This window comes from Triticum urartu, chromosome 2 (assembly GCF_003073215.2).
Source record: "Triticum urartu cultivar G1812 chromosome 2, Tu2.1, whole genome shotgun sequence".
Taxonomy (NCBI): domain Eukaryota; kingdom Viridiplantae; phylum Streptophyta; class Magnoliopsida; order Poales; family Poaceae; genus Triticum; species Triticum urartu.
Genome location: NC_053023.1, coordinates 123,950,073 through 123,968,452, shown reverse-complemented (window position 1 = coordinate 123,968,452; position 18,380 = coordinate 123,950,073). Strand labels below are relative to the sequence as shown.

Sequence of the window (18,380 nt, the reverse complement as noted above, 5' to 3'; positions counted from 1 at the left end):
TGCTAGCAGTTTTTTGGCTCCATGTTCTCCGCTTCGAGCGGTGTCCAGCTGTTCTTGCAGTTGGTCTCATGATCCGATAAAAAGGTAAGCAACTAGGTTAGCGTTATTAGTGTACCATTATGTTTTCTCGATGGAGGGAAACATTACCAGGGGATGCCCTTTTGGATTTCTCTAGTTCGACATTGGCAGCAGTTAGCTAGCTTTGACACTTTTCTAGTTTCTAAGCTAACAGGGTGTTCTTCTCTGTACACCTGGTTATACATTGATCCTTAAATCAGTTGTATCAACTACTTTAAGTCTCGGGGGCTACTGGTGTATGCTTATTAAATCTACGCTTACCTGCATATCTTTTAGATGCTGGTCTGTGGCTCTGACAAGCCCATCCCGAGCAGCTCGAATATACGCATCGGCCGAATTGAAGGCATTAAATGACGCTTTCAGAAAACCAGGGTTACGAAGAACGGCCCTCCGATGACGATGATTCATAGCGCTCTCCACTTCAGAGTTCGTGACGGACACGTCGTCCGAATCCTCTGCGGAAGGACAGTCCGGCGCCGCTCCCGTATCAGCCCCCGTTCTTTGGGCGGAGTCCGGAACATGGCTAGTAGAGGCACGACCGGCTGGATCCCCGGACACAGTCCGACAGATACTTTTCCTGCTAGAATACGGCGAGTGGCATTTCAATTGGATGTGACGATCAGAACGGGTATTCTTGAAAAGGAAAGCCTTACCTCTTTGACGAGGGTTCTGTCGTGCTATCATTGGCCTTCCTCTTTGAAAATGTGCCAGGCGCGGGCATTGCTCTCCTCGGAGATGTTTCTGGTGCATGTCGCGGTGCTGAGTGTATCCCCTTTGAAACATGGAATAAATGTGGTGGGTGAAGCATAGTAAGGGAACCCTCTAGAGGAAAGTACCGGCTAAAATTACTTACGTGCGAAGCAGGAAGGAGGCCGGGGTAATCGGCGATGATGGGTACATCTGTGCTATCATAGCTCGTCTGATAGAAAACTCCATCTTTGAGCTCCACGAATATGTCCGGATCTTCCTCATATCCGGGGTCAAGATCCCGATTGTGATTCTTTGGCTGAGGGGCAGGGTCATGGATCCCCTCGACAGCCTTTCTCCATTCCTGTCATGAATGAATAAGATACCGCCCTTCAGAAATAATTCAGGGAAAGGAGTCAAATAGTGGAGTTAGGGCTTACCCAGCTAGGAGAGTTGTACATGGAAAACCCGTCTCGATATTGGAGATGGGCGAACTCCTCCTGCTCCCCTTTATACAGTTCGGCTAATATTTTGGCCAGAGTGGCGGGAGTCTTTGGGCCCTTTCGACCGCAACGGGAGGCATCGTCTTCCCCATTGTAATGCCACATGGGTAGCCCTCTATATTGGAGTGGTTGGACCCCCCGCGTTATGGAAACCGCCATTACCTCGACTATTGACAATCCGGACTGGGCGAGCATCTTGATCTTACCCAGCAGCAGACTGATCTCTGCGCTATCCTCTTCCTCGAGGCTCCAGGGACGCCAGTATGGCGTTTCTTCAACGGAGCACTTGTAAACTCGGGTAGACCCCTCTAGACTGGATCTGGAAGTACGATGCCCTCAATGTAAAACCACTTAAAGGTCAACTTTTTGGAAGCTTTCTTCGATGTGCCGGATAGATATCCGGTCTCAGCAATGTGCCGTATTTCGGCCCCGCACACTTCAAATATCGATCCCTCGTGGTTGTGTGAGACAAGGCAGAACAGTCTTCTCCATAAATCGAAATGGGCCTCACAACCCAGGAATAGTTCGCATCACTGTTCAAGATATCTTCCGATATTCTGATAAATCGGCTGATTTATCGCTTATCGGTGTCTGACCGATAAGATAAATCGGCCGATAAATTAGCCGATATGGCGATAAATCGGCCGATATGCCGATAAACTGGCCGATTTACCCCTTATCATGGGTCGGCCGATAAGTTCCCGATAAGCGATATCCCCAACATTGGTTCGCATAAAGCGACGTAACCCGCAATGTGTAGGATGGAGGCTGGGGTAAAATTATGCAGCTAGAGGCCATAATACTCCAGAAGCCCTCGGAGGAATGGGTGAATTGGAAATCCCATGCCCCTCGGCAGATAGGGGACGAGGCACACTCACTCCCCCGCAGATGGATTGGGGAAATCCTCCGCTTGGGTTTTGCCGTTGAAGGAAGCCAACCCCGCTCGAACAGGGATCAGATTCACGGGGGGGAGAAATCCGTGTGTTTGCAACTTCGCTAATTGACTATGGGACACGGAGCACCTTTCCCACTCGCCTTTCTCTGGGTCAGAATGGGAGGAGGAGCTGGGAATACTAGCCATGTTGGAATGGTCTTTCCTGGTAATCTCTGAGGATTTTCTCCGTGTGGTGCCGAATGGATCTGAGACCCAATCTCTTTAAATATACGCTCTTTCTTGCATGGACGAGGGGTTGTTTGCAAAAAATACCCTGACCGTCCGCATTCGCTTGACACATGGAAGCTGAAGTCATCGATGCACAGAAGCTGAGGGGTGCGACATTGAATTGAAAGCCGAATACATTACTTAGAAGACGTCGGAGGAGGACAATCCGTGCGTCGAACACCTCGTCATTGAAGCCTGGTTTGGGGGTTACTGAGGGAGTCCTGGACTAAGGGGTCCTCGGGCGTCTGTCCTATTAGCCATGGGCTAGACTGATGGGCTGTGAAGATACGAAGACCAAAGATTGCACCCGTGTCCGGACAGGACTCTCCTTGGCGTAGAAGGCAAGCTTGGCGACCGAATATGTAGATTCCTTTCTTCGTAACCGACCTTGTGTAACCTTAGATCTTCCTGATGTCTATATAAACCGGAGGACTTAGTCCGGAGAGGGGGAGATACTCATTATCATAGTCATACATGCTAGAGTTCTAGGGTTTAGCCATTACGATCTCGTGGTAGATCAACTCTTGTAATACTCATATCCATCAAGATCAATCAAGCAGGAAGTAGGGTATTACCTCCATAGAGAGGGCTCGAACCTGGGTAAACATCGTGTCCCCTGCCTCCTGTTACCATCGACCTTCGACGCACAGTTCGGGACCCCCTACCCGAGATCCGCCGGTTTTGACACCGACACTAGGTATTATGGCCTCCCGTCGCATGAATGTCGCGTTCATGCTGAGATGGGTTTGGAGGATCATGCGAGGCGATGGGGTCTTGTGGCTTTAGATTATCCAAGCAAAATACCTAAGGGGTGAACCCCTGCTGGCATGCTCCCGCTTAGGAGGATTCCACTTTTGGCGATCCATCCAAAGGATCAAGGAGGACATTCGTTTAGGAATCTCCTTCTCTATAGGTAATGGGGATGGGACCCAATTCTGGCTGGACCCATGGATGGGTACCGAGCCCCTCAGGGTAGGATTCCCTGTCATGTTTTCTATCTGCGCGGACCTGTTACTCCTCGTCTTCACGGTTGCACGCTCTGGGCACTGGGATATACGATTTCGTCGGACGTTTGGGCAGGCGAAGAATATCGAGTGGTCTAGGTTACGGGCAGCCCTACCACCGGTATTGTCGGATCATCCGAACACCGTGTCCTGGCGGACCTCACCGTCAGGAGAGTTCTCCGTCAACTCCGCATACCAGGCATTATGTCGGTCCCCCACCATTCATTGGCTTTCTCCCTTGTGGAAGGCCCCTTTGCCCTTGAAGATCAAGATCTTTGTTTGGCAACTCCTTAGAGATCGTCTCCCTTTGGGGACCGAGGTGCGTAAGCGGCAAGGCCCGGGGGATGGCCTGTGCCCCTTATGCACGGTGCCTGAGAATGGAACTCACATCATATTCTCATGTACCACGGCTCGGGTCTTATGGACATTCGTCTGTGAGGCGCTAGGGCCCGATTGGGAGGCCCTGGACCTCGCGGACTTCCTCCAAACCAGGGCTACCCAACCTGGACGACAGCGCCGCTTATTTTGGCTTATTTTTGCAGCCATGTCGTGGACTCTTTGGACAACGCGTAATAAAATGGTGATTGAGCGGGTGTTTTCGAGGCGAGCGTCTGACAACTCCTTCAAATTCCTTACTTTTCTGCAGCACTGTCACCTGCTTACTAGGCAACACGACCGCAACCGTCTTGGCCTCATGCTAGATGCGCTCCTAGCTACAGCACACCGATTATCGTCTTCGTAGGGCGGCTTGTCGACAGCCACTAGGTGGCTTTTTTTTCTTATTTCTCTTATGTTTCTTGGGCATGATTGTGTTGTTGCCCCAGCCGTTGTTCTGTTGCGGATTGCATGCTAGTTGTACGGATCTTTGCTGACTATTTTGAGATGAATGCACATCCTAGTGCCATTGCACGCCTTCAGTATCATACATCCATACCCCTGGCAGTCCTGTACATACATGCATTAGGCAGGCCAAAGCCCGAAGGTATGGAGATAATCGATAGCATGGTTCGAGCGAGAGACTCTGATCAGATGATATAGCGTCCACAGTCCACACACGATCGAACTAGCAGCACAGGCCAAGAGCACCTGTTCAAAATAAAAGGCCAAGAACAGTAGAACACACACGCATAATTAGACGCCATGAGCCCCCACGCGAGGCAGCCGGAGCCACTGCAAGATCGTCAGCGGCAGGATGAGCAGGGTGAGCCGCTGGTCAAGGCTAGGCAGGTGAGGAGGAGGCTGCGCACGTCCACGAGCAGGCCGTTCCAGGAGAGGCTGGTCGACATGGCGGCGGCCAGGAAGGAGATCGCCGCCGCTCTCAGGGTCCACAGGGCCGCCGCCGCCGCGGTGACCAGGAGGTCCAGAGATCAGCACGAGCAGCAAGTGCAGTGTCCCCCCTGCGATGCCTTCTTCTCCGACCACTTGCGCGACGACTCTCCGCCGCGTTACCTCGCACCTGTACTTCCGGTCGCGCCGCCCGTCGGCGGCGGCGGCATGCTGGGTCACCTGGACCGCAGCCTCCCGGCGCTGCCGCTGGGGCTCAACCTCAACTTCCATGGTTTTACTTGCTCGTCTGTGTATGATGCCACTAGCAGTGCTGGCGATTCTCGTAACCGTCCTTTGATCCAACCGCCGGCCGCTGACTCCTCTGACTCTCGGGCGCGCTCGTCTCCCCCATTGGCGGTGATGCTGAGCCAAGAAGGTTCACCGGCGGTCGACGCCCTGGAGAACGCGGCGTTGTCGGCAGGTGCGCCGCACGTGGTGCTGGAGGGCGAGGGTGAGGCCACCTCCTTGCTCGAGTGGGGTGACGCGGCCGCCACGCCGGCGTGCGCGTGGTGGAGCGACGTCCTCGATCAGGGCACGGAGGGCAGCGGTTGCGTCGGCGAGCTGTGCGCGCCGGCCGGGCAGGAAGGAGGCGACGTTGACGTGGCGAGTATGCCGGCTGCGGGGTGGCTGTACGACGGCTCCGGCGACCAAGGAGCCACATGGAGCGGCAAGACGGTCGGCGGCGACGACTACCACCAGCGGGACGGCGAAGACATAGCCTTGCCATGGTAAACCGTACACGCATGAATCACAGTAGAGATCGAATCATTGCTGCCAAGTTCGTCATCTGCTTAAGTAGCGATCCGTGACTGTTCCAAAATGTGTTCAAGTGATCAGTGTTTGTTTTCGCAGTATGGAGATCGAAGGGTGGGACGGGGAGTGATTCTCACGAGGAGCCAATTCCCTTGGAAAATAAGAAGCCGGGGGTCGATCGTGAGAAGCTGGAGTTGGAGTTGACGATTTATCGGTCACGGGGGGCTACCGAACACGCCCTTGCTCTCTGAATTCCATAATCATTTGGCATGAAAATCTCCGGACTGTTTCAATGTGCCTGAGCTTATTTTACAGGACAGTTTTCGGGCAATGTTTGCCCCAAAAAATTTGGGGAGAAAATCAAGCAATACCATGATTACAACGACTTTAATCCGGCTAACAGGAAATCTCACATGGAGAATAAGTATACTATAAATCAACGAGGGAGGAGCAGTGCTGCCAAGTTCAGGCATGCTTACACGAACCACGGTTACTAGAACATGAATACAACAGCAAATCCCAGCAGCAGCACCTCTGCAAGGCTCTCTCGTCACCAAACCTAGGAAAGAGCACCCATGAGGGGCAGACGGCGAGTTGAAAAGTAGCAGGCCCAGGAAGGGCGAATCATGGTTTATCCAACAATACTGTACTTGAATAACAATAAACATAGGCCATAGGCTACACCACATGATTCTTCGCTTGCGAAAGGATGACTGGACCCTTTAACAGGGGATGTGCCTGCGATGCGATGGCGACAAATATGAACATGGATGGGGGCTCGGAGGCTCTCTTAGCTCGACTGTAAGTAATACGATGATCTTCTTAGCTCAGACCTCCATGTAATATTCAAAGAAGCCGCCTAGCTACTCCACTAGTCTTGTATATGCAGTTCCAGTTCCAGTTCCATTTCATAATCAGACAACAAGGAAGTAAGCAGATCACCGTCCCAGGTTTACTTGAAGGGGGCAAACAGAATTGATGAGTTATGCCCACCGAATCCAAATGAGTTTGACAGCGCCACCTTTACTTCGCACCTCTCCTTCTCTGCTCCAACTAAAACGCCCACATCCTGTAGCCAAGATTGAGATCAGAACATTCATTGGATGAAATGAGCTCTAGTGATATATTACTGCAAAATTTGTTCATTCATATCTTAGCTTATTTAGTGCTAGCAAATAATAAGCAAATCTGGTGGGGGTCAATATAGTTAAGGAGGCAGGCTTCAATCTATTCAAGATATTTTACCAACCAAATAAGAGATAAGTCCAAAAGGTAGATCTACAGTGAAAAACAATAATTTGCAACAAGCTTACCACTACTTTTTCTGGGTTCTCCAAATTCAGATTTGGATGGACCCAACCAGTTCTTATAGCCTGCAATGAACAACAGAACAAAAAGTAATGAGTAATACAACCATGATGATCTCGCATTAACAATTGTACTAACATTAAATGAATGACGTCTATAGATCTTCTCAGAAAAGCTGGAGAAAAGTAGTAGTCCCTCCGTTTAGACGCTCTTATATTTCTTTACAGAGGGAGTATCATGTAGATAGAATCTGTTGCTCGACACTTCAACTTTTGACTTGCTTGTTTGTAACTATTGTTCTCATACAGACCCAGTTCAAATGTTATATGCGAATGATCAATGATGTAAGAAATAGCTATGTAAGCAGTAGATTGTCTATCCTTAATAGATATACTGGTTATATTGTTACATTTTACTAATTCCAACAGATGCAGGCTGTTAAATACAAAGCTTCATGTTTTCTTTCTACATCTACTACCAATTGAACTAGAGATCAGCATATTGGATCAATATTTGAGAAGACAAAACTAATGTGGAAACAATGAGACAAGATTCAAGAAATCCATAGTCCTTAATGGAAAATTCAAGAAACTGAAGTTCTGTCCAAGTAATAGGATAAACGAATAAAACTATAGCAAACAAGAGCTCCTTACTTGTATACAAGCAACAGCTTCTATTCCACCAGCTGCTCCTATAAGATGCCCGGTCATTGATTTTGTTGAGTTCACCCTTAGCTGCAAAAGGATATGTGTATAATTTATTTGATGTGATTCCTGAAGTTGCTAAAACATTCTGGCATCAGGTAATATATACCTGAGGGTTCTGGCCGAAGCAACGAACGATCGCTTCATACTCCTTCAAATCGCCTGATTGTGTAGATGTTGCATGCGCATTCACATAGTTAATTTCTTCCCTTGCTACCCCTGAATCAGCCAGTGCCTTCTCAATGCAGAGAGTGATCCCCGTTCCTGATATGGAGGAAATGTAGATGTTGGAAGGAGATGATATTTAGGTAAGAAAACGGAAGAGCAAGACAAAGTTAGAATGTGTGTTTCACCTTCAGGATGCGGCTCAGTCATATGGTAAGCATCGCATGTGAAGCTTCCACCAAGAAATTCAGCATATATTGTTGCACCTCTTTGCTGCAGAACATTCACCCAGAGCAGAAAGTGTCGAATAGTTGAACATTAGTATCAAGTCAACCCAACTGAAAAATAACAAGCAACAGATCCATATGGCAGGGATTAATGGAACAGTATGTATAGAACCTTAGCATGCTCAAGTTCTTCCAATACTAGCACACCTGCCCCTTCTCCCATAACAAAACCATCACGGTCCTACAACACAAAATATACCCTGTTAAAATTTGGCACGTTGCAAAAACCAAGCCACAAAGTTCATTTTCAAAAAAGCCCATAAGCCAGCAAAGTGCCAGTGTGTTTGGATAGCGAAATATAGATAGTGGCATTCGGTCTGCAAACTGATCTTGAAAAAAAAATAGCCAGCTAATGCGCATGAAGTAAAGTGTCTAGCAACATTGATTTTGTAAAGCAAAGTACACTAACCATATCCCAGGGCCGGGAAGCTTTTGTTGGGTCACTGTTCCTCTGTGAAAGAGCTCTGCAGGCAACAAAACCTCCCAATCCTGCATGAAACATCTTAAAGTCTCAAAACAGCGAAAATCGGGATAAAAAGTGGGAAACTGAAAAGAGACGACGACGTTGTTGGAGTTAGAATAGAAATTATCCTTTCTAGTTTTAACAATTATCAGGATCACATACCAATTGGGATGAGTGGCGCATCAGAACCACCACAAAGCATGACATCCTGGAAATTTTGAAAAAAAATATCAGACAATATTAACCTCCCCCATAGATCATGCAAACATGGAGTTACTTACAGCTTCCCCTCTTCTGATATGGTTTGCTGCGTTGAGGATACAAAAGTTACTGGTTGCACATGCAGTGGAAATAGAGTAGTTTGGCCCCATCCAGCCCTATGAATAACAGAAAATATAGCCATCAAGAACTATAGTCGTTTTCCTTCTGTTTTGAGTATAATAACTGTGGTCTTAACCATGCATGAAAAGATATTGTATATTACCAGATCCATTGCAAGTATTGCAGAACCCATATTAGTAGTAGCAAAGGGAACACAAAACGGGTTCATTTTCCTGTAAGAAACCCTTAACGCTTCAATCGCATCATTAAACACCTGCATGATATTATATCGTAACTTGTATGAAATTATTGGAAATAGGCATCTGTCAAAAAATAATCATCATTTTAGAGATATAACTATATTAGTACAGCAGGGAAATCCACACCTTCATGCCGCCCATCGCAGAGCCAATGAGAACCCCACATCTGGTTTTATCCAAGTCATTCCTGACTTCTTCGGTGAGTCCACCGTTTTCCAATGCTTTCTTACCAGCAGTTATCAAATACAGCATGAACTTGTCCATTCGCTTAGATAGCTTGGGTACAACCCAACCTTCGGTAGAGAAGGATTTGATCTCTCCTGCAATTCTCTGTACACAAATCCACATGTCAATCCCTGAAAGAACATATTCAACTATATTCCAACAGTGATCCTGCCTCTACTGTACATAAAGGAAGTAAACCATCAGCCATGTATTACCGTGGGAAACTTGGAGCAGTCAAACGTCTCAATCTCGCTTATTCCACTATGACCGTCAAGAAGGTTGTTGTAAAACACATCAGGATCATGACCCAGTGGCGTCACTACACCCATGCCAGTGACGACCACTCTCCTTTGTTTAACATCAGGTCTCTTCTTCTCAACAATCACCCTTTCAGGCTGCAAGGCAACAGACATGGCCATTCCTGCAAATTGCAACGCATTTCGTTAAGACCCTTGTCTGCAATTTTTTAAGGGAGAAACCCTCCTAGTCTGCTTGAGCCAGCACATGTGACGAACAACCAGCAGGCATAAGCAGACAAGTGACATTCTCCATAGATGCACGCATCTCAAACACTTTGTCAAGTGCCTCATTTGACATGCCATGCCACATCCCACTCCTACACAACTTAATTAATGCTGGAAGAAAAATATTGGATGACCGCAGTTTTTTTGCTGATTGGTAGATAATCCAAACTGTGTTTTCTATGACAATAGTTTTCAGGTTTTCTTAAGTCTTTCATGCACTTCCTCAACTTCAAACGAACGCAAGCTCTAGACTCTGTGGTCAAGAGTCAAAGCCATGTGTCCTGTGCTAATAAGGAATGCAAACAAGCAGAACTAGCCAAAGCTAAGCGCAGCATTGTCGATGCAGCCAATTCACAACAAATGTATGAATCCCACTCATATGCGCATAAGCTGACAGCGAGACCAAAATCACACGTTAACCACTGATATACAGCTCAGTTAATGCGAAAAGGAAAGAAACATTGTAGGACTACAGTTTGTTTGCTGATTGGTAGATGATCAAAATTATGTTGCTTATGACAACATTTTTCAGGGTTTTGGAGTGTCACACTTTCAGCTAATAACCTCAGTTTTTATAGACTAATGCTATGCAATCTCATTCTGTTTACAGGCTATCTAGTCAAGAGTCGAAATCCCGCGGCGTATCCTCATAGCAAATGCAAACAAGCAGAGCCAGACAAGCTAAACGAAAACAATGTCGATGCAGCCGATTCACCGCAAAACGTGTGAATCTCGACAGCGATACCAAAAAACCCCGCATGAACCACTGCGCCAAGATCCCTGGCACAAAACATGGAATATCCTCCATCACCACACGCATGACGAGCGTGGACGCAGAATGTGACACCACGGAACGGGATTAAACCCGCACCCTGACCCCGGGCGATACAACCGATGCTCCGAAATTGCACCCGGATTCGCGCGTACGTTCGTGGCACGGTCCAAGCAAGAGCAACAAGGGACAAATGCGGGGGACAGGGCGCGTGCGAGTCTCACCAGAGCGCGCGGACCCACGGCGCCGCGCCCCGAGGGGGCGGCGGTCGAGGCCGAACGTCGCGCCGGAGCCGGCATCGAAGCACTGCGTCTGGCGGTGCTGCTGGCGGTGGTGCTCGTCCGCCCCGCAGTCCGCGTGCGCGCCCGCGGCGACGAGCCACGCGCAGAGCGGTGGCGCGGCTGCCGCCATTGTCCCTGTCCCCCGGCGATGCCCGCTCCCCTCCCACGGCCTTGCGGATCCCGCGGGCGGCGAAGGGCGCACGGGGCGCTCGGATTCCGCGCGGAGAAGAGCGCCGCTCGTCGGCCGGGAACGTCGGAGGCACGAGATGCGGGCGGGAGGGCTCGCGATTGGAGGGAGCGGGCGGGCGGCGCGTAGCGGAGGGAGCGGGGAGGAGCGGCGCGGCGATCTCACGAGGAGGCGGGGCGGGCTGCGCGGCGTATCGCGTGGGCGGGAGCCGACATTGGCTGGCGGATAGTCGTGGCGGGGGAGCGAGGTGAGGCGTGGAGTGGAGGCTGGGCTGTGGTGTGGTGTTCCGGAGGAGGAAGAGGAGGGGGTTGGGGGAGTTTAATATAGGAGGAGGAGAAAATCTGGTGATTTTCCAATTTTCTCACTTTTTCTCCAAGCTCTTTTGTTTTTTGGAAAAGGTCTTCAAGCTTTATATTATAGATAGAAAGTAATTAATACTAGTAGAAAGCTTGTATTGCCTCCGGCTTCTGAATCTGTAAATATAAATGCCCAGCGCTACGCGTCATCTCGCTGATCTTTTACAAATATTGATCGGATCGCTGGTCGTAGGGTTTATCCATTCATAACTGTTGGATTAGGCAATAGTGATCGCCCCTTTGCAAGAAGGACTATGTCACCCCCCCCCTCCCGCAAAATGGTCTACGTTGCGAGTCGTCGCCCCTGCAACATTGCATGTGTTGCGAGCACAACATCACCAACATTGCAAAGATGTCACCGCGACAGGGATGTTGTGAAAAACACCGCCCCACGTTGCTGAAACTCCTTCATGGTTACAGTTGCAACAATGTAATGGTCGCAAGTCACAAACCTGATGGCGATGCAAAAACATAGCCTGTGTTGTTGAAACCCCCGTCGTGGCTGGAGCACCGCCGGTTGTCGTCGAAGCAGAGTCGCCCCTTTGTTGTCGCATCCGTGAGAGATTTGGGCTATCAAGCGTGGGAAGCCGGAGCAGCAACGCCCCTCATGGGATTTTGACCCCCCCCCCCTCCTCATAAATGGGGTGCTCAGAAACAGCGCCTTACAACATTGACGCCGTCAACGACAAAAATAGTTGTCATCCCCGTAGTCGTGGTGGTTCTCACAAGCAGGGCAACAACCGTCGCCCCCTCACAATGCAGTAGCAGTCGTCGCCTCCTTGCAACATCGTGAGCTCCCGCCATGGGTAGGTGAGAGCGGGAGGGAAGGGTGGATGGGGCTCCTATCTCATCGAAGGGAGGCACTTGGCGAGGGAGAGCACATGTGGAGGGGATCAATTGGGGAGGAACAAAACATAGGGGATAAAATCGTCGAGGGGGTATTGAAGAAATGGCAAAAACAGATGCGCTGTGCCTACGTGTCGCCGATGGAGACGATTGATGGGCAAGAGGAAATCCGCACAGAGTCCGTTTCCTCTCTCTTTTTCAAGCTGTTGGATTTCGCTTTCTTCTTTTATTCATTCATTTTCATGCAGAGACAGAACCATGACGAAAACCACACACAACACGTACAGATTGCAACGCACGGCACGTGCATGCACACACAAGTGTACGGTTTCCACGCAGCCATAAGTCGACCGGATGCGTCACCGTTCTCGCTTGGCGACGCGCACGCAAACGCGGACAAAAGAAAGAAAGAAAGAAAACGCTACGACGCACCGTGCCATTTGCGCCCGAGATAATAAACTGGATACTACTACTCGGGAAGATGGCGATGACAGTGGGACCTGCCGCGAGAGCGAGTGACCGGGGGCAGCAAAAGGATATTCATATTTGGGAGCGTCAGTGACCTGGGGATTTGTTTCTAATGTAAGTATTGCCATTGTTTATCTTGCTTGTTTGGTTGGTGAGATTTCGGGAGTGAGTGGTGTGTGTGGGTGATGCAGTGTGAGGGCAGGTTTGGCTTTCGTTTGTTCAGGTCAAGCCCGAGACATTAGATTAGATGAAGATGTTGTCTGCGTCTGCTGTGGGGACTGTGATTTGTTTATTTGATGAAAGGGTGGGGACTGTGATTTGGACTCTGCTGCCGTGGATTTTTTAGCTCTTTTTTAGAACTTTTTTCTATATCTTTTGTGAGAAGAAAAAAGATTATTTTTTTAGTAACGAGAAGAAAAAGATGGAGCGACGGCGATAGTCGGATAAATTTTTCTTTCGTATGAATGGGCTTCATCATGGGCCTATGAGCCATGCGTCGGCGGGCTCATGGGCCTGTTTGTCCAAGCCACCGTCCCACTGACGACTGCACAACAAATGAAGCAGCAGCCACTCAGAAAAAAAAAACAAATGAAGCAGCAGTTCTCAAAAAATATGAAGCAGCAGCAGATCTTTTTCTTGTTCTAAAGAAAACAGATCTTTTTCTCTCTTTCTTTTTTTGCAAAATGGATGCATCATCAGCAGTTCTGAGCAGCACCACATACAGCTCATCAGATCAAATCAACGGCCGACACGTGGTGGTACGCTGTACTGCTGACACCTTGCGAGGAATTACCTATGGGAATGTTCACCATTAAAACCCCATCATAATCATGAGTACTGCCTTACAACTTTATCTTGTAGCAGCAGCAGAAATGAACGACGCGGCCAGAGATGGAGACGCTTGAAAGAAATCTCGATCCTTATTATGAAACTGCTGACACATTATATATGATCGTCGATTGGACTGGATGGCAATATCCACACTAATGACGGGATGGTACCGTACTACTACTCCTAGTCTCCTACCACTAGCAGCACGCGAGTACAGCATCAATTGACGGGTGGACAATTCCCTCAAGCACGAGGACGGAAATGGGGTTTATGTGTGAATCTTGCCTCGGTGACCGTGCATGCATGTGGCAGTTGACACGAGCGTGCGTACGGGCCACGCACGCGGGCCGAATCAATGATCGTATCGACCGACGGACGAGTAGCAGCTAGCCCGCCGGTGCTGCTGCCACAGTGTCTTGCTCACAATGCGTCCGGCCGGCAGGCCGGCGTGTGGTGTCGTGTCAAGCGGCACTCACTGGTGCCGATTCAATGCTCGTATCGACGGAGTAGCTCGCCGGACTTCAAGGCCGAGACGCAGAGCTTGCCAGGGCCCGGCCACCGGCCGCTAGACTTGACTTGGGGGCTTCACTTCCAGAGCAACTAGGCAGGAGGAGGCAGGCGGCAATAACGCGAGAGAGTGAGTACGTACGTGCATGAGTGGCAGGGCACAGCATGCATGGCTCCGCTGCTGTGCTGCTGCTGCAATAACTGCGACACGAGAATGGGTTTCTCCCGCGAACCCACCCCGGCACCGCACATGCCGGACCATGGCGGAGCGCTGGAGCTCGCAGCCTCCATCGACATCCATCGACCAATGCACGTCCATGTGTAATCTATCTGTAAGCTCCAGCACCAATGCACGAGCTATGCGCAGTCTCTCGCGGCTGCAGGGTTGCGTCCATGTGTAATCACGCCTCCCTCGTGTATGGCGCACCATGTGTGGTGAAACGAACGTGGCTCGCGCGCACGGATCTACGAAAAGCTGCAGCGGCGTTTTCCTTCGCCCGTGCCCGCGTACGCGTGGTGCAGCGCTACGTCGTCCTCTGGCTGAATCTCTTGCCGGAGGTCGTTCGGTCGCGTGCATTTACTCCGGTCGGGTGCGTAGGCGGGCGGCTACGGCCGTCGCCAACGTGTGATACGGCCTCTCGCTCGTCGTGAATCCGTGATGGATGCTGTCTGCTACGGATGGAGTAGGGCGAGGCACGTGGTGCCGCTGCTCGCCGGACTGGAAGATTGGTCGTGGCATGTGCACATTTTTCCCATGATGAGGCTGTATATGTTGCGTGCAAGTTCGGTGTGGCGGCTTAAAGTTAGGTTTGAGGTAACAATCTTAGCGTGCGCCGTGCATTTGCTTCGCGCATCACCGAGGGTGTGTTTGGTTCCCCGTATCAATTGGTAGAACGACTGGGCTAATTCACTCTTTGAATCATGTTTCACACTTTGTTTGGTTGCCCACAATGCCATGGGTTAAATGATAGCAGAAACACAAGCACGACGTTTGGTTGCAAATGTGTGTTCCTCGTATGCAATGTTTTGTTGTTTGGTGACGTGTAAGACGTGCCGTCGAAGATAAATATAAGAAACAAAGATTAAACTACATTTAACAATAAGACGCGCAAAATTGAAGCACATTGGTTGTGTGTTCCTACGATGTTGAGGCGGGGGTACCCCTTTTTTGGAACAAAAATAGTAACGCACACAGTCATACACATCCCATAGTTAGACTGACGTTTGAACCTGGGCTCTCTCAGAGCTCGGGAATTTGGCCTGACCGATCGCTTCCCTGATGGAATCCTGGGCATTCAATTCGACGTCGGGTTGTTTCTAGCCATAGGATAAAATCTGGTTCGTGTTCGTCTATAGTGCTTTCCTTTTCTCACGTTCTGCATTTGGTCGTGTCTCGCTGTCGCGTGGGCTCGATGAAAGTGCAACTAATCCCCGACTGGTTTTGGTAACAATGTATAGCTCATTGAACTAATATCCTTTCAAAATAATTTTTTCAGGATGTTCAATGATTGGCATGGCATGAATTAGAGATGTGGACCCCTCAAAATGATAAGACAAGATTGGCAAAAAAACTCAAGACTCTTCATTTCTAATTTAGTGATCTAAGATCATATTGAGTCCATAGAAAAGTCAATACTATTAAAAAAGAATGAGGTGTTGCTTGATGGTCTACTTGCTCAAAGTGCTTAGTTATATTTAAAAGTGCGTTATCGACTAGAGGAGGGGGGTGAATAGATGATTTTTATGAAAATCTTTAAAACATGAGGTCTTTGAAGACAAACAGATGAAATGAACCTATTGATATGCAGCGGAAGATAAACTACACCAGACAAGCCATAGTCAAATAAGCAATACAGTGAAAGTACGAAGACTATCAGCGGCTAGGTAGAATGGATCAGAATGGAAGACAGTATGAAGCCAAGCAGGTAACAGTCTTTACACAGTGAAGTCAATCAGATCAGACAAACAAGCAATGACTTCACGAATACAAACTGAAAAATAAGGAAGTTGGGGATAGAACCAGTTGCTTGGTGAAGACAAGGATTTGCTAGACTAGTTGTTGTGACAACTGTACGTCTGATTAGGGAGGCTGAGATTGAACTTGGAAGACCGCGTCCTCACCTTATTCCCCTTGAGCTAAGGACACTCAGTCCTCGCCCAATCACTATGGTAATCCTAGGCGTTCCGATCGCTTCCCCGATGGAATCCTAGGCGTTCGATTCGGCGTTGGGCTGTTTCTGGCCGTAGGGTAAAAATCTGGTTCGCGTTAATCTATAGTGATTTCCTTTTCTCATGTTCTGCATTTGGTCGCATCTTGCTGTCGCGTGGGCTCGATGGCTGGTGGGGACCTTCCGTCGGCTTCATGGGTGAGGCTGGCCGCGGTGTGTGACTTTCACAATGAATCATGTGGTGGCTCCGCCTATAATTTTGAGAACCCGCCAAGGGCAGTGTGGGAATTTCATGTGTCGGCCCTTTGCGTGTCAGGTGCTGGTTGGCTAGGGTGTGGATGAGGTGAGCGAGGGGTGCATACATCTTCTTCCCGCTTCTCATTCGTCCCTTTCTCTCCGCTTCGTCCCTTTTCGCTAGATCTGACGCCCTTCCAGCTTGTCGTTGCCTCGCCGCCGTGATAAAGGTGCCTTTCCTCTCGCCCTTGTCTGCTTCCTGCCTTTCCTTGCGTCTGATTCTCGCCTGGTCGTTCGCTTGCAGTCGGGAAAGGAGGAGGGGGCGGAGTAGGGGTGAGTCGGACTCCGCTTCCTGTTGTCTTCGTGCGATGGAGGAGGTTCTTTCATGCTCCCTTTTTCCTTCGATTTTTTATCTGGAGGTGCTGGTAACACGTCGGGCCTACTACTGTTCTAGGGTTAGGGTTTGTTGTTCGATTGGTGACTGTTGCAGGTTGGCAACACATTGGGTTGCTGCGAGATGACGTCCCTGTCGATCTGCCATCCTGTTGCAGGTGCGAGAGGAAATCCCTTCTTTCCTTGTCCGTAATTTGTTTTTGTGCCTTTGTTTCAGACATGGATGGTGCTTTACCTTATCTTCTATTTGTTTTGGGGCTTTGTTTTTTGTTTGGGGTCTGCTCATTTTCGGTTATTCACTGTTGTGGATGGATGTTTGCTGTCAGTTGTTCGTACATCCACATGTTAGATGTTGTTGCTTCCCGATGCCGTGTGCCATTTTATTCGTACTTAAGAGAGGTAATGGACGATGGAGATGTTCTTGGGGGAGTGGAGCTTGATGCTAATGTTCCTGGGAGTGATAGTCTGACTATCAGAACAAAAAAATCTGGGCACATGATAGGGTTAACTCCTTGCTTGCTTATGAGGGTGATGTTTTTCAATCAATTAGATACTTGTAGCATTTGTATGGGTTTGTCATTGTAGATTACAATTACACAACCATGACGACCTATCAAGAGCTTGCTTGCTCTGCGGTTATTCTAACTGCATCGTCGGTTAGATCTACCATTCCAATTGCTTGTGGTGATGGCTCTGTCGCTGTGGGTGATGTCCATGTTGCTGCGCAGCGGCGGATGCTACATGCTGGCTTGGTTTCTACCGTGTGCAGCTTTTAGAGGGTCTATGTATGGTGTACTTGTTGTAGTTGCTCATTGGTCAGGTTTTTCTCTTGCCTAATTATCATGTACACTAAAAAAAGACACACCCGTGACATTTTGGGCCGAACGAAAAAAAATTCTATCACACCTATGACACTTCTATGACGATAATTGTGACAAAACCCGATATCATCATATATGTGGTGGGGTCCTACTTCTATGACAAAAAATCATGATAGAAAATGGGCTTTTCATCCTGGGCGGGCCGGAGACGCAGATGCATGACATTCTTTGGGCCATCCATGACGGAAAAAAACCCGTGGTAGAAGCGATGGCAAGGAAAATATCGGGGTGTTCCCGGTTACGGTGGGTGGTCGGGGCCGAGAGATGCGCGTTTCTCTCGTACACGCACGCGCGTGGGTGCGAGGCATTGGGCTCTAACTGAACCCGAGCGAGCCGTTGGGCTCTAACTAAGCCCGAGCGACTGCACTGCAGGCTACGCGTTACTGAACCCGAGCGATCGATCGATGACTGTTAACTGAACCCGATCGAGCGATTCCTTCGCTACTGCTGCTAACTGAAGCCGATCGATGCTGCCTCTAGATGAACAGTGAGCATTGCTGGGGGGGTTTGGATGAACAGTTTCTAATGGAGGTGGATGAACAGGACCCTGTGGTGTTGCCTCTGGATGAACAGGACCCCGATCGATCGAGCCGGTTGGGGCTGGATGAACAAGACCCCGTGGAGGGCAAGATGAACAGGACCACCCCGTGGAGGGCAGGATGAACAATAGACGGTGGAGGGCTGGA

At 49.3% G+C, this 18,380-nt stretch overlaps 2 protein-coding genes across 2 annotated transcripts; one reads left to right on the top strand and one right to left on the bottom strand.

The window, feature by feature from the left end:
• Positions 1-4,547: 4,547 nt before the first annotated feature.
• Positions 4,548-5,643, top strand: LOC125535387. The gene is made up of 2 exons (XM_048698438.1): positions 4,548-5,488; positions 5,613-5,643. The coding sequence occupies exons 1-2, from the start codon at positions 4,575-4,577 to the stop codon at positions 5,641-5,643; spliced, it is 945 nt and encodes a 314-aa protein (XP_048554395.1). The 5' UTR covers positions 4,548-4,574.
• A 267-nt stretch (positions 5,644-5,910) lies between these two features.
• LOC125536300 (3-oxoacyl-[acyl-carrier-protein] synthase II, chloroplastic-like) lies at positions 5,911-11,314 on the bottom strand. The gene is made up of 13 exons (XM_048699493.1): positions 10,767-11,314; positions 9,462-9,667; positions 9,148-9,351; positions 8,925-9,035; positions 8,722-8,817; positions 8,603-8,648; positions 8,387-8,466; positions 8,090-8,158; positions 7,879-7,963; positions 7,635-7,789; positions 7,475-7,555; positions 6,827-6,886; positions 5,911-6,582 (listed from the first exon to the last, which is right to left on the bottom strand). Exons 1-13 carry the CDS (start codon positions 10,951-10,953, stop codon positions 6,466-6,468), a joined length of 1,497 nt encoding a protein of 498 aa, XP_048555450.1. The 5' UTR covers positions 10,954-11,314; the 3' UTR covers positions 5,911-6,465.
• Between the last annotated feature and the right edge of the window lie 7,066 nt (positions 11,315-18,380).